At 41.4% G+C, this 14913-nt stretch overlaps 1 protein-coding gene across 9 annotated transcripts in view; it reads left to right on the plus strand.

Moving 5' to 3' along the window:
• Window positions 1-14913, plus strand: part of LRRFIP1 (LRR binding FLII interacting protein 1) — a 111544-nt gene that overhangs the window by 39633 nt on the left and 56998 nt on the right. For 8 of the 9 annotated variants that reach the window (XM_065637208.1, XM_065637200.1, XM_065637207.1 and 5 more), the window contains exons 2-3: window positions 6771-6857; window positions 14150-14167. In XM_065637208.1, the coding sequence (XP_065493280.1) occupies window positions 6771-6857; window positions 14150-14167 (105 nt within the window). The remainder of the gene's footprint in view (window positions 1-6770; window positions 6858-14149; window positions 14168-14913) is intronic. The other variant, XM_065637209.1, reaches the window with a different exon arrangement.

Raw genomic sequence — 14913 nt, forward strand, 5'->3', positions numbered from 1 at the left:
GTAAGTGGTGCAAAGTGTGCTTATATACGTATAACTCAGATGCAAAACCAGTCAGGTAAATATGCTGGTTTGACCTCTAAGCATAGATGCCATTTATAGACGCTCTTGTTTCGATGCTAAGGAGCGTGTGATAACTCACAGCGAGCTCCTGGAACTCGCTGGTTTAGGTCACTTGTTGCTCAAGTGGAGATGGAAAAACATTGCCATGGGTTAGCAGTTGTTTTACCTGATAGCTATATTCAGCAGCTTTCTTACAGGAATACTGCAAATCAGGTGCCGCTTGTCTAAATAGACTTTAAGTTCTGTAGAAGTACAACAAACCTTACCAGATTTCTGTTGTCTGACAAAGTATGACTTACGTAAATAAAGTCAACAGTTGTATAACATCCGAGGAAGAGCCTTTACATGCAGAATATTTGAATGGAATGACATCAGTCACAAAAAGTTGAAGTGACTTGCTGGCTGTATCTTAAGCATGTTGGCAAGAAGTTTAAATCGGTCTGAGAATCGTTATTGCAGAAATACATAATAGTAGTTGCACACAGTGAGCAGGTGTAATTTAGTTGGGCAGACTTGTGTTTTAAACCTTCTCTGACAGTGGGATCGGAGAGTTTTCTGAGTATGGCTTGGTGTTGGCAAACCAACACTTCAGTCATCCACAAAAAATATGATACTAACTTTGATTACTAGTCTTAGCAGCAGATGACTTTGAGTACATTGGAATTAAGGGGTGCTTTGTATAGATTGAAAACTCTGACGTCTGTAGCTATGTGGCAAGTCAACATAGTCATTTTTCACTGCTCAAAAAAGCAGCATAATTTCCTGTCTTTGTTGCCTCTTTCTTGGGGTTTCCAGTTGAACAATGAACTCTTGGACATTTTATAAGGGGAAAAAGCTCTGAGAATGATCACCTTCAGGATGTGTGTTGTTAGCTTCTAGCTAACGAAGTCACCTAAATAATTCACTCATCAAAATGATAATGCGCAGCTTCCCCGACGCTGCACTCGAGGCCAGGAAGTCGTCGCTTCCGTAACCATTGTGCATTATATGCTGGCCCCGGGTGCAACCAGACCTCGCCTCCTCTTGATGAGTGGTATTTAAAAAGGGGGTGTGTGGGGGTAACTCTGCAGCACTTGCAGATCTCATACTCCCACTTCTCCCCACTGCCTCATACTGCAGAGAGCAGAAGGAGATGCGTCTCACCCTTTCCACCTGAGATCAAATATCTCTTCTGGCTTTTTTTTTTTTTTTTTTTAGATGCTGTTGTACTTCAGTAGTGAACCAGATTACAGACTGCTTAGTTTTTCCTAGTTCAGAGCTGAACATGCTGAACACCTTAAGGCAGGGTAAAGATCTGCTGTTGCATAGGACTGGATTTTTATTTTAAAACTAAAGTGACCCTTAAGCAGGGGTGTCGAGTGCTGAGCAAAGGGACCGACAAATGCAACAAGCACTTTGCATTGCAACAGTATACTTATTTCAGGGCTTAATGGCTATAAATCATTCTGGGCAACTGCAATAAAATGACAAAAATGCAGGATGTGTAGTTGGAGTATTTGAGCAAGTTACATAAATTAAGGCGATTATTTTTCAGCCGGTGTGGATTTCCATGTTCTTCTCAGCAGTGTGGTTGCCATCTCGTTTTGCCCACGGGGCTTTACAGAAGCCCCTCAGGAGTCGTTGGTCTTGGTGGGGTTTTTTTTGTATGACATGCACAGTACAGCTGAATCTGCCAGTTCTTCTTATCAGATGAGCAATATTTCCTAAAAGGGAAGTTACAAAAGCTTTGTAATGAGTGCAGTTAGGCTTCATATTTTTATTCTTCTGTTTTTGCCTGTGATCTGTCACTTTTGATTGAGGCCTGTATTGCTCACTGAGTCACTAGTGAATTTTAGATGATTTTAAGATTGCTTCCTTCAATCTTAGTGTGGTGTGTTCTTTTTTTTTTTTTTCATCTTGAATCTGTTGAATAGTTAGTTATGCTGGCAACCTTAAGTCTTTTGTTTTAGCTTTTGTAGTCTGAATTTCAGAAGTCTGTATGAATTTATTGGTGATGTCGTGATGTTCAACTGTGTTTCCTGCAGGCTACAGTGCCTGTTTCTGCCACTGCCCTTAGAGGTGTCTTGGGTCTGGGCTTTGACACGTGCTTGGGCTGGATGAAGTCCAAAGTCATCCAGGCAAAGCCCATTTTGGTTTAGTGAGCACACAACGAGAAATGTAAGGTTAAAGTTGCTGTTTGCAGGGTGTGCAAGAAATCAAGGTATTTATAGCACATAACCATTAGTGTGAAAAGAGAGTCCAAGCCTTTCAGAGAGTGTGGTTTGAAAAATTCAAGATGAGTTTAGTCAGGTCCTTGCTTTTCAGGAAGAGGTCTGTTATAAACCTGATGCTCTTATGTATTTGTCTAAAAGTCCACAGGTGACAGTGGAGGTCCTGATATGAATGTCCGTGCTGTATGCCTTGCTGTTGGGGTAGCTACTCCTGTCAGTAGCTGAGCTGTGCTTTTGCACAGGGAAATGTGCATGCAATTGTTCTTATTTGTCTCCTACACTTGCTGCAGAATTTGGTGGACCTTAGGGTTGTTACCAGACTTTTGGTTTGACTCTGATAAAATTGTACACAATGAGTGTTAGGTGTGGACTTCTCCCTGCCCTGATTGATTTACTTCCTCTGAGCTCATGAGTGATGCCAGGTTTGTCACCGATGCCACCTACAGAATATCAAAACAATTTCATTTTGATTAAGTAATTCTATTAACTAAAGCATGGTAAAAATGGGATTATGAAGGGCAGAGGCTGACTGTTTAATGACCAACCTGATTAGTGCATTTGGAGAACACCCTCCAAAAGCTCGTGTGTAGCCTTAGGGGAGTGGGGTTTGGAAACACTGAGACAGGCTACTGGACTTATGCAGCTGGGAGACTGGTTTTGTTCCTTCTCAGATGAGGACTTTCCTGAGGACCTGTGAGGATTCGGGAGCTCCAGCTTACCCTTCCACAGACTCTAGTGGTTCTGTTTTCTTATAGCGCCAAAGGGAGATGGATGATGAGTAAGAGCACATTTAGTCTTTCTCAACCAACCTTACCCAAGGAAGCAAAGTAAATTTTATTTCATGGAAGTGTTTGATTTGTGCTTAATCATTATCTTAGTGCTATTCATATCATCGATGCCATCAGAGACCATCACTTATTGTGCTGATCACATCATTGCACTGAGAATTTTTTATCCTTATGTATTTCTTGTCACCCACAGTCTTATTTTACTGTGGATTCAAAAACCCCTTAGGGAAGGATGGCCTGTTTCTTACAAACTGCCTTTGTCCAGCACAAATGAGCTGTCATTTTTGTCAGGAACCACAATGAAAATAACTGTGTAATCATCTAAATAGCACCCGGACACCATTGAGAACATGTTTAAAAATGTAACAGCCAGTTTACTTACAGTATTTGCAGAATACCAAACCTTAAGGTAGGAACTAACAGCAGCGTTCCAACATACAAGCTGAGGTTACTAAGAAGGCGAGAGCCAGGCTCTTCATGGGGATGCATAGTGGGAGGATGAGACAGTGGTTTTAAATTGAAAGAGAGCAAGTTCTGACATGATTGGGGTGGGGGGAAGGAATATTCACTGTGAGGATGGTTGGGCATTGAGGCAGGACCGTGGAAAGGCTGTGGAGCTGCCAACCTTGGAGGTTTTCAAGAGTCAACTGGACAAAGCCCTGACCAACACGATCACGGTCAGAATTTGATGCTGATCCTGCTTTGAGCAAGAGGGCGGACTGGAGACCTCCTGAGGTCCCTTCCAGCCTGAACGACTCTATAAATCTTTGTTTTGAGGTGATAAAATGAGTTCCTTTAAAATACTGGGTGGAAGAACAATTTGTTGACTTCTTATAAAGGCACCAATATATATACCTTAAAAAAAGCTAAAATGCTATTTAAAAAGATCCAGAATATATTGTTTCTCTTGTTTGTATTGAAAGATACTTAATGCTAAAGAGCCATCTGGCCATGGAAAGAAAAAGTTAATAAATAAAAGATATGCATGTGTCAGATATAAGCTATTGTTAGTCAAAGGTACTAAGTGAAAATGCATTTTTACTCTTGCGTCTCTTAAAGGTTTGCAAATTGGCTTTGCATGTGCAGGTAAAGGGATACAAAGCTGAAGTAAAATAAATTAGAGACACCCCATGGATTGGCACTTAAAACTGAAATGTATCATACGTGTAACCTGACATTTACTAGTGTGTTGCACAAAAGAAAAGATGATTTAACTTGCTGCAGTTGGTATCTAGGGAACAGGCGAGCCTTGTTCTCAGGGAGGCCTTAGAATAGCTTGCTAAACTTCTTTTTTTCTTCCATTTTTCAAGTTGTTTAATTTATTTGCATATTGTGCTCACTTCTGGACAATATATAATTCTGCAACGTAGCTAGCAAGCATGGAAAGCCTTTGGCCCTAGTCATACAAGGAAAACAGAAGGGGAGATACTTAATGTGGGTTAAACACAATATCTGAAATTTTCTTACAGCATAGAGTTTTGTTAAAAAGCTCAACGATAATTTTAACATCAAAATAATATCGTTTCTGTCTTTTTCTGGCAAGTGGAATGTAACAAATAGACAATTCTGTACTGTTTGACGTATTTTGCTTATGGAGACTTTAAGGTCCTTTGTTTTCCATATAGGAAAAATGTAGCTACTTGTTTCCACTGATGTTGTTCTTCACCTAGATCAGGTGCAATTTTTGAATATATGTACAGAGTTAAGTTTGTTTACTCTAATTTTTGTGCTGTTTCTTAAGACTGCTTACAGCTTGCATGCCGGGATGAGGGAATGCATCTCTAAACCATAAGGAGTCAAAGATGTTGTTTGAAGCTGTATCTCCTGTTCTCTTTCTCCCCAAAAAAATCATCGATGAGCTGGAATCCCTGGAGCAAGATTCCCCTTCCCTGGGGTTTGTGCATGTTGTGTTTGAATGGCTACTGGCAAAAAATGGTGATTGTTACCTGGTATCATATGAATGGCCTGGCAGCCCCTTATGATGAATAGCCCAGAGCCGTCCTTGTCTCTGACACCATCCTGTATTTACAGCAGTGAATGTGGAGCAGCCTTCCAGTAGTGCTGCTTGAGGTACTGAAATTTATTTTCAGGTGTGTTTTGCAGTTTTTCTCCGTGGCAGAGCCAGTTACCTGGAAATTCAAGCAATGAACTAAAAGAGAACAGCGCTCTGTGCAAAATCAACCCTTTTTGCTTTCTGCCATGGGCATTTTTACCCTTTGAGAAGGTTTTTCTGTTGTTACAAGTAATTTCTCAGGCAGAAGTTGTCTGCCTTGCAAGAATTAATACTCAGTTTGTTTAAATGGATCGTATTTGCACAGCAGGGAGCTGCTACAGTTGTCAAAAGGAATCTGCCTACCTACCAGTCTAAGGGCAATGCAGTAAAACCGGAGAATGTTGATAACTGAACAATGGCAGTATTTAGGAACTGGGGCTTTGTGGGAGGTGGTGATGTGAACTTAAATTTTGGCCTAGTGGCTGTGTATATATATATTTTTTTTTTAATTGTTGGTGAGGATTTAAGGTCTACAGCACTGCAAGGCTCCTAGTCCTCCCATACACCAGCTCATGCTTGGTTTTCATTAACCCTTTTCTGTTAGCTGAAACTTTCAGCCAACCTGCTCCTTTTTTGGCCTTTTTCTATGTTTTGTTTTGTGTTTTTGAAGGTTGTGGCCTTTTCCCACAGATTTTAGTGGCAAATATACTTACAAAAGAGAAATTACACCTTTTTTTTTCTGGTTTTCCTTCTGTTTAGAAATGCCAGTGAAACCGCTGGTGTTCTGATTTTCTGTATGCTTGGCCTTGATATTACTGCAGGTTTTTCTGTTCAGTTGGATGCTGTACTTAGAGTAAAAGGTTTCAGAAGCAGAGGAGTGGGGTGGAATGCTGGGTGACTGGCTGAGCGATACCTTTTGCTCCCTGCTGAGCTGTTCTGAATTAAACTGGGTGAACTACTCCCAGTTGCACTGTACCAAGCCTGAGCTAATGTTACATTTTTCTCTGTAAGACTAACTGGTTTTGCTTGGGAATAAAAGCAGAATATTAGAAATGGTACTGTATAGTGTGTTTCAGCACTTCCAACTGGGCTGAAGTGAGGAAGCACTGTAGATCTCCCAAGAGGCCCGTTCTTGGCAGATTTCCACTCTGGTGAGGTTTGGACTTGAATATGGAGGTTTGGAGATGTTAATTGAGTTAGTGCATTTTCTCAGGTTCCCTCCTCCTTCATCTCAGTCATTTCAGCCTTAGTTGTGCATAGTCATGCTGAACAGCAATGTTTACCTAACTGCTGTGCCCATGTATGTGTGTGCAATGCAACGGTCAGGAAAAATGGCACATAATGTGTTCGCTGCTGCTCAAATTAATTCATCAATAAAAACAATCTGTGGCGCAGGAAAAAAAAAATAGAGCAAAACCTGCCCTTCTTAAATAAATCTCACTGTTTCATCTCCATCCACACAAACAGTAATTAAAGAAACGCAGAGCACTTTTAAACACAACAGCTAACCAAGGGTAGTGCCTACACGAGGGTGTATTACCTGCCTGTGAAGCATAACAAGTTATGGAAGGCAGGGCTATTACTCGCAATAGGGCATTAACTCCTACAGGTGTGTTTACAGTCTTGCAGAGTCAAGTCTCTTTATTTCATGCCCTGCTTGACGAGTGTTTCACCTTGAATTGTCCAGCTTTTATTTCATTGCTGTGTTCCTGTTCGCAGGCTGAAGCAAGACTCGCGGCCAAGCGAGCGGCGCGGGCAGAGGCACGGGAAATCCGAATGAAAGAACTGGAGAGGCAGCAGAAAGAGGTATGGTCATGGCGTGGGGGGTGTTTTGATCATCATCTTTCCTGAATAAAGTATATAAATCTGAGGTCCTGGAACAAAGGATTAATCTATGTTTGGCTGAAACATTAATAGTGTGTGTGGAGCTAATGCTGCTTAGTTAGTCAATTGTAGGACGTAGCCTGGAAAAATAATTGAGATTGTAGCAACAATTTTATCTTGGTGAAACCAATATAATTATTCACAGAAAACGCTGATGGTTACTTAGTAATCATTGTTTAATGTTAAACTTTGAAGTATGCAGCTTGCTTTTGTGTGCATTGGGGAGTTGGATTCTTATCACTTCATTAGAAATCTAATGAATATGGAAGACTCTTGGCCCTTGTATACCTCTTGCAAGTTGTTATGCTTCCTTGCTGTGAGGCTGGCATTGCGGTCTCCCTGTTTGTAAAAAAAAAAAAAAATAATAATTAAAAAAAATCGTGGTCTGCTGTTGTCAGAAGTAATGATACAAACTGGACTTGGCAAAACACTACCTTCCTCAAAGTGTTTGGATTAAATGCCTGGTGTAGTCTCTCCTGAATTCTGGATGAGATAGTTGTTTTATACCATTGGAAAAGTTACCGTGCCCCTGCACATCAGTGTGTGGGAGATCAGGGGCTTCCAGTGTAGGAATGATCATAAAGACCAAAAAGGCTCATTCTGTTCCTGTTGTGTTTGACAAGTAGGAGCTGTACTAAATGCCATTCTCTCCACTGCAAAAACCTGAAAACAGCATTCGTTTTGAAGCTGTAGAAGCAGTGCTGGTAGAATGGGGCTGTAAACATGGGTTGGCACAGGTGGGCCAAACCAGTGATGAGAACCAGAAGGGCTTAACACTTCTATTTGTTGATGTGCACTTAATGAAGCAGCAGAGTAGATGTAATGGGACCAACAGCAATCATAATTTAATTTTTTCAAATAGATTTTGAGAGAAAGGGAAGAAGTAAGGAGTTCGAGGGTGAGGTGTGGAAATACGCAGTAAAAATAAATGTACATTTCTGCTTTAGGGTGCAGAGAAGGATTCAGTTTCACTTTTAAACAGTGAATTGAGGTGTGATAACAGACTAGTGTCGGTGCAGGCTGCAGTAATCAGCCCGCAGAAGAAGCAATTGGGCAGTTTGCCCGTGCTCAGCTTTCTGCTGGAGCTTCTTGTCTAGTTGAGGCACGTCTGGATGTCTTAGCACCCTGTAGCCACAGCAGGGTTAGATGTACCCGCAAACACACCAGGAGCAAGAGCTGCAGGGAGCGTTGCTGCAAGCACAGTGCTTGTGGAAGAGAGAAACCTTTTACTGCTACAATTGCTGCTTTTTGATGGGTGTTTCTTGCAACCTGGACCACAGTCAGAAGGCCTGGAGTGCAGATAAGTGTTGGTGCTGTCAAGCTTCCTGCTGTGCCTACGGCCTGAGTAATGGGACTTGCTGAGCAGCCTTTGGAAGATCCATGGTAAACAACCACTGGGTGTTTTGTTTGGGCAGCAAAGTAAATATGGGTGTCGTGGCAGCTGACAGCAGTGTTACCATCTAATTTGCAGATAACTTTAATGGAGCTGATGACCCCCTTGAAGATTAAAAGCTGATGCTGGTGAGGGCGTCCTAGTAAATTGAAAATTTGGTACGAAAACTAAAGCTTGTGTGTGTGCTCATGCAGTTAATAACTGAAGAGCTATTGACCTGAAAATCTGTGAAAACTTCTTTGTATGAATAGAAATTGGATGGTATAGGATATCACTCTGAAATACTAAATTCAGTGAAAGCTAAGCCAGATACCCACTACAATCACTGGCATAAATTACATAAAGTGACTACACGTTTGTTTAATATTTTGCAAGTTTGGATGTTCTGTAATTTTTTTCAAATAGCATAGTCTCAGCTCCCAAATGCAAGGTAGAGCTACTAAGGATGGCTGCAGGAAGCTTTTCATTGCCACATGTATCTTGCAAATATAATAAAACATAAATATAGAAAATCCCAACTGGTGGCCAACACAAAAGATTTGGCACCTACCCCTTCCTTGGAGAAGAGCATACTGTGATACTGGTGTCTGTACAGCTTGTTGTATGCCATCTTCATTTTCCTTTGCAAACTTTTCAGAGAAATAAATAGTGTATTCCCAGTACTACCATCTTGAATAACCAGAACTTAAAGCACTTGCATTACTACTTCAGAAGGCTTTTTAGAGCCAGCTACAGGAGTTAAAAAGCAATAAATAAATTTATTGCATATATGTGTACTTGTTCATGCTTAAAGCAATGTACGTGCCCTGACAGGCTTCTTATGGAGCATGGATTACTTGAGAATATATTTATATTGTTGGTCTGGCTTAAAAGTTTCCAGATGTTACCATTACAAGCCATAAACATGGCAGTATAGCTCTTGCTGGCAATGAAGTAGGGTGTTTTAATGGTTTGGATTTGAACTGGAAATTGGCTTCTCTGCTGCCCACCATCTAGTATGAATGACATTTCTTAATCTGTGCTTCATTTTCCTCATTTTAAAATAATTGGGTGACTTTTGCATCATGAGTATACATATGTGTTTTAACTAATGTTCTGCTTGCCATTACAAAAGAAATGCCAGTGCAAAAGCACCAAGTATCTAACATTTTTTGTTGTTGTTGTTCTGTACCTTATGAATGCTTCTGTAGGTAGAATGAGCAGCCACTTCACTGGAAGGCTGTTAAAATGCCCTGTGCTGGATCTGTAGGCTGAAGACTGGTCACAACACTGTAGTAAAGCCCATCAGTAAATGGGGAGGGCTACACAATACCATACCAAGCTCCTCTTTTGGCAGAAATTACTTCATGTAGCACACATAATTGACGGCAGAAATTCTTGCATAGTCAGTTCTTTTGGCAATTTAAAATCGTGTCATCAGCCACACTCTTGATAAGGTCCTTTTGTTTCAAATAGGGCTTTCAAGGAGAAGCTCGTGGCAGGCAGCTTGTCTTTAGACAATGGTGTTGGTGTGGGCTCAGCCCTTGTGCAGGCTGGTCACTGCTATTCATCTCATGGTTTGTGTGCTTGGAGGGATGGCTTTTGTAAACTTGGCTTGGAATATAAGGTGATTAAGAATTCTTCTAGAGACTTGATGTGAAGCAGCATACTGCTGTAGTGGAGGACAGCTGGAGAAATGATATAAGCAGAAACAGACGGGCTTTCGGAAGAAAAAACCCACCCTTTGAGTGGCGGTGTGAGAGGTGGGAATGTTGCTGTGGAAGGTGGCGGCCGTTCGCTGTGGTGGGGCAGGATTGCGGATGTGTTCCAGCGGCAGCATCATCTCATCAGCTGCCATCACCTCGTGCTAGGCAGCTGAAAGATGGGTATGTGTGCCCACATGGGGTTTTTTTCAGGGAAAGGAGAGTAAGGAGGAGAGCATGAGTACAAGTTGAATAGGAAAGTATGAACTAGGTAAATGAAAAGTGTTTCCTGGAGCTGAAGAAAGGGGATGAGCACAAGAATCATGATCTGATATGTTCTAATTTATGAAGATAAGGGTAGCGACCACTCATGAATGACACATATGCGTATATATTTATATATTTAGTAGAGAACGGATTCCTGGACATGAGGGTCTATGAAAGGCACAGATCTAATAAACGTAACTGCTTGAATGTTTCTGATTTCTCATTCTGTGCTGCTTTGTTGTTGTTATCCACCAAAGATGTAAATAATTAATCAGCAGGTCACAGTATGTTTTCTGGCATGCTTGTGTGACAGTCAGTACAGGAGAAGTCTTGTGAGGCAATACCAATGCGTGTTCTAAGGACAATTGTAATAGGTGATACTTGCTCCCTTGCCTGTTTCCATGCCACTGGTACCCACCCAGATGATGGGAGTCAGATCAGTGGTGGGTCCTGTGTTTTTTACCATACCATGCTGCCATGGCCTTCAAACATTTGGTTTACAGTTGCAGAGTCTAAAGCCAGTCCTTGGCTCGTACTGTAGAGATGTGTTTGGTACTGAGACAAATGCTGGTGTGTATTCGGATATTTATTTTTAATTCAGGCAGAAGAGCAAATCAGGAGTTGTCGGCTGAGTTTTTCTGTGTAACAAATTGTTAATTCTCACGGGGCTACCAGGTAAATGGAGAGAAGAATTTTTTGTGTATTCTTTTTTTTTTTTTTTGTTAGAAGCTTTGCCTAAGATATATTAAAGACTTTTTTCCCAAGAAATATTTTACAGTGATGTTTCAAGACATGTAAAAGCTGCAGCATTAGGGCTAATTGTAGAGAACGTTTTATGTAGGAGTACCTTCTGTGTGTTCTGCTGGCAGGACTTTAAATGTCTCCTCAAAGACTGACACTTGGAGACCACAATTTAAGCTGATATTAGTGCCTGAAGTGAAAAGAGAATGATCTCCTCCCACTCCTTAATTTGCAGGATAAGATTCTTGCTTGCCAGTTCACACAGCAGATGAGCGTGTACTTTTAGTTCAAGGCAAGAGCTTTGTGCTTGTCTCCTGGCTTCATTGCAGCTTTCACTTTAAAGGCACAGCACAAAACTTGCCTTGGCTATTTTGTGAATTTGTTCTTTACCAGCATACTAATTTGCATGTACTTTTCCTCCTTTGGATTTGTATTTCTTTAGAACAGAATATGTTACCAGTGCTTTCTACAATGGGTTTCTTTTTTTCCATGTTGATTCCTTGAGCATGTCGTAAATTCAGTAAATGCACTAATTCCAAGTTGATTTGGGCAAAAGACTTGTAAACACTCTTGATCTGATCACCCATCCTGTGACTTGGGCCCTTCTTCCCTTGCTAGGACTTAGTGCCTGCAAGTCTGACCTGAGTCAGTGGGTTCCATGGCACATTTGGAATTGTTTGAAGCTGTTTAAAGTCCCAGGCAGTGCAGGAAAAAGAGAGAAAAGCAGAATTCTCGTGGGAGGGGAAACTGACTATGAAACTCGGTGTTTACTTATACAAGGAAGAAATTAAGTGGGTTATGAAGGTTAATCTTAAACAACCTATGTGGAGATGCATATGAAAATTTGGAGAGGGACAATGTTGAGGATGTTGTTAGCAGACTCTGGATTTCTGCCATCGAACCATGCTGTACTCTTTTGTTCTGTCTTGTTCTGCAGTTACTTCTGTGAAAACCTTTATTTTTGCGGGAAACCTCACGTGATGAGGAAACCTGGAAAGCAGTTTTCAACTAGTACTGTGGACAAATCACATTTTTTTTGTCATACTGTAATACAGGAAAGTGCTGTTTAAGACAGTTGACTGCTTAGATGTCTGTTGACTCTGTTAAACATTTTATGAGGGACATTCCTGCCATAGAGATAATCGTTGAAAAGTGTGTATTTTCTCCTGTAACATACTATCTAAGGCTAGTATCCTGATGAGAGATCAGCCACTTTGGAGCAGAACTGTTGTCTTGCCTGTTAGCTAATGGATGACCAAAAAATTCCAGGTTTTATGAAGTGTTGGAACACTTACAATGACGTGCTTGGCTTTGTCCCTGTGGTCCTCTCCACTGCCCTCCACAGTGTCTGGTCCTAAACAAGGGCCTCATTGTTATCTTGTCCCTCGGCAATCTGGGTCCTGGCCACAGGACCTCTTGTGTGTCTTGCTTTGCATTCAGCAGGAACACCTGCTGCGCCAAGCCAGAAGCATCAGGGTTTAGAAAATAAGACTTTCATGGTGTTGTCTTGAAGCGTGGGTGAAACAACAGCATGAAAAAGTTAAAGCTTAAAAGTTAAACATCTCCGTGGTAATTGCCACATCTAAAATGGTGTTTGGATGAAAGGCACTCTGCGTGTGCAATGGAAAAGCAAAAGATCTGTCGGTATGCAGTCTTGGGAACTGTGGGAGGGTTTAGCTCATGTTCCTCTTCAAGGTTTTCTTAGTAAAAGATAACTAAGGTGATTAGTTGTGTGGGAATGCTAGTTGTAAATGCGGGTCTCAATTATCCCCCTCTGCGCTTGTAGGAATAGGAATTAATGCTTCTGAGGTATTAAGCTGGGTTCTGGTCTTTCACAATCACAAAGGAGAACCCGATCAGGAACGTGCAGACTGAAAGAAGTGCACTTTGCTTCCCAGCACAGGGATCTGGGTTCCCCTGAGGTGGACCAGAAGAGCAATGGATGGCAGGGATTGCCCAAATATTCCAAAATACAGGTGGCTGATTACCTTGCCTCCTGCTGACCAGCCGAAGGATTGGAGTCAGAGCAACATACAATTCCCCCCGGGGTTGTACTCACAGAACAGAGGGCTGCTGGTGGTATTTATTCACATCAATGCTTATGGAGGAAGAGAAGCAGAAAGGCAGCTGAGGGCTTCGAGGCCAGAGCTGTGGTACGTTTCCTGCAGATACAAAGCAAAGTGTTCAGCAGAGAAGTGGGGAGAATGAAGCTTCAATTTCCTTCTGGATTTGTGTAGCTAGTTAGGTCTTTTTGAACAAGAAGGGTTTCTTGTTTTAGAAATGCTGCAAGGAGGCAAGAAAAAAACGTATTTTCTGTTTTCATGTGGATTTACAAAGCTGATCTATCGAGAGCAGTTCTCCACTTAAACCAAATTCAGATGTATTAGGGTGGCTGTAATGCTTTTGTGTATTATTAAAATGGTTCAAGACTATGGAACAACTTTGTACAGTCAGTAGTGCATTTCTTAGTGCCTGCAAATGGTGTGAGTCTCTGTGGAAACATGAAAAATTGAAAAAGCAACCTGCAGAGATCCTGCAATGCTGGCAATGTATGTGCAAGAGATTTTCAGAGACTTTTAACAAGCTGCCACTGTGCTGTACACAGGTGAAAGATGTATAGCATTGATGCTTTTGCATTAGTAACTATGCTTCACTGGTTAAGGACAAATTTTGTCCTTAAAAGAACAATTTTTCTGTATTTAATGCCGTTTGCTTTTATTGTGGTAGTAGATGCACAACTCTCATCCCAGGTGAATATTTGGGCATCCGTTACTTTGAAGGAGGGAGGCTGGAAAAGAGAGAGGTCCTGGCTTACAGGTGGATTGGGTTGTGGTCTGGGACAAAGTCTAGGGAGCAAAAGTTGTATGTTCTTCCGAGAGCCTAGCGGGTGTGAAAACGGGGATGCTGCGTCTTAGCTGTTCATGTGGAGGAGGCCTAGAATGTAAATGCTGCTTTCATTCCACGTAGCTCTACAGGGCTTCAATGTGCACTGTTTTGTATTTGTGTTTTGCTGTATATTCTGTATAAATGACTATTTTTTTTTCCCCTTTAGAATGAGCTGTGGAACGTTGCATTGCTATTTATTTGTTCATGTAGCTTTTGTTTCCTTATTTCTTTCCCTTTTCCCCTAGATCTATCAAGTTCAGAAGGTAGGGCTTGCTGTCTTTCATTCTTGTTTGCATGTGTGTGTTCCCACGTTATGAGTCTTGCTAGCATTATCAGAAAAAGCCCTAAAGAGTGGAAGATGCACAGCAGGCTTTGTATTTCCATACAATTCCCTCCTTCCATCCCGTAGGCTCGTGGAGTGGATAATAAAGGGAAGTGAGGGAAGATGACCCGTGTATAATGTGCCTGGTTGGACACTTAATATAATTTTTTCTACAGACTGTTTGGCAAAGAATAAGCAATAAGCAGAAAAGTAGCTCGGCAAACCAGCCATCATAGCTGGGTATGGTGGCTCCACATGTCACTGAGAACCGTACACCCATTTTGGAGTTGAAGGCCAAGTGTATTGTTGAAAATATTTTTGTCTGGCAAGCATCTAACAGGTGCCACCAGAAAGAATGACTTTCAGATCACTTTGTTTGCAGAAAGTCGCTGAAGTAAATCAGAGATGCTGTGTTTGAATTTGTAATCTTTTGGTAAATAAACTCTATGGCCTTTCTTCCAGTGTGACCTAAGCATTGTAAATGCTTTTGTGTTGTTTAATACTCTCTAAATGTAAAGTCATGATCTCTTCCCTCCTCCCAATTTTCTTCTCTTAGTTCCAAACCATGGCAAAAATAATGATAATAGCTGTAACTGGGGTCATTTGCTATGAAACAACAGTTTTTGGGTTTGTGTTAACGATCTTTGGCTGTTACATACTTCCAGCATGTGAACTGTGTGGTACCCA

The sequence above is a fragment of the Caloenas nicobarica genome, chromosome 6 (assembly GCF_036013445.1).
Source record: "Caloenas nicobarica isolate bCalNic1 chromosome 6, bCalNic1.hap1, whole genome shotgun sequence".
In the NCBI taxonomy this organism is placed as follows: domain Eukaryota; kingdom Metazoa; phylum Chordata; class Aves; order Columbiformes; family Columbidae; genus Caloenas; species Caloenas nicobarica.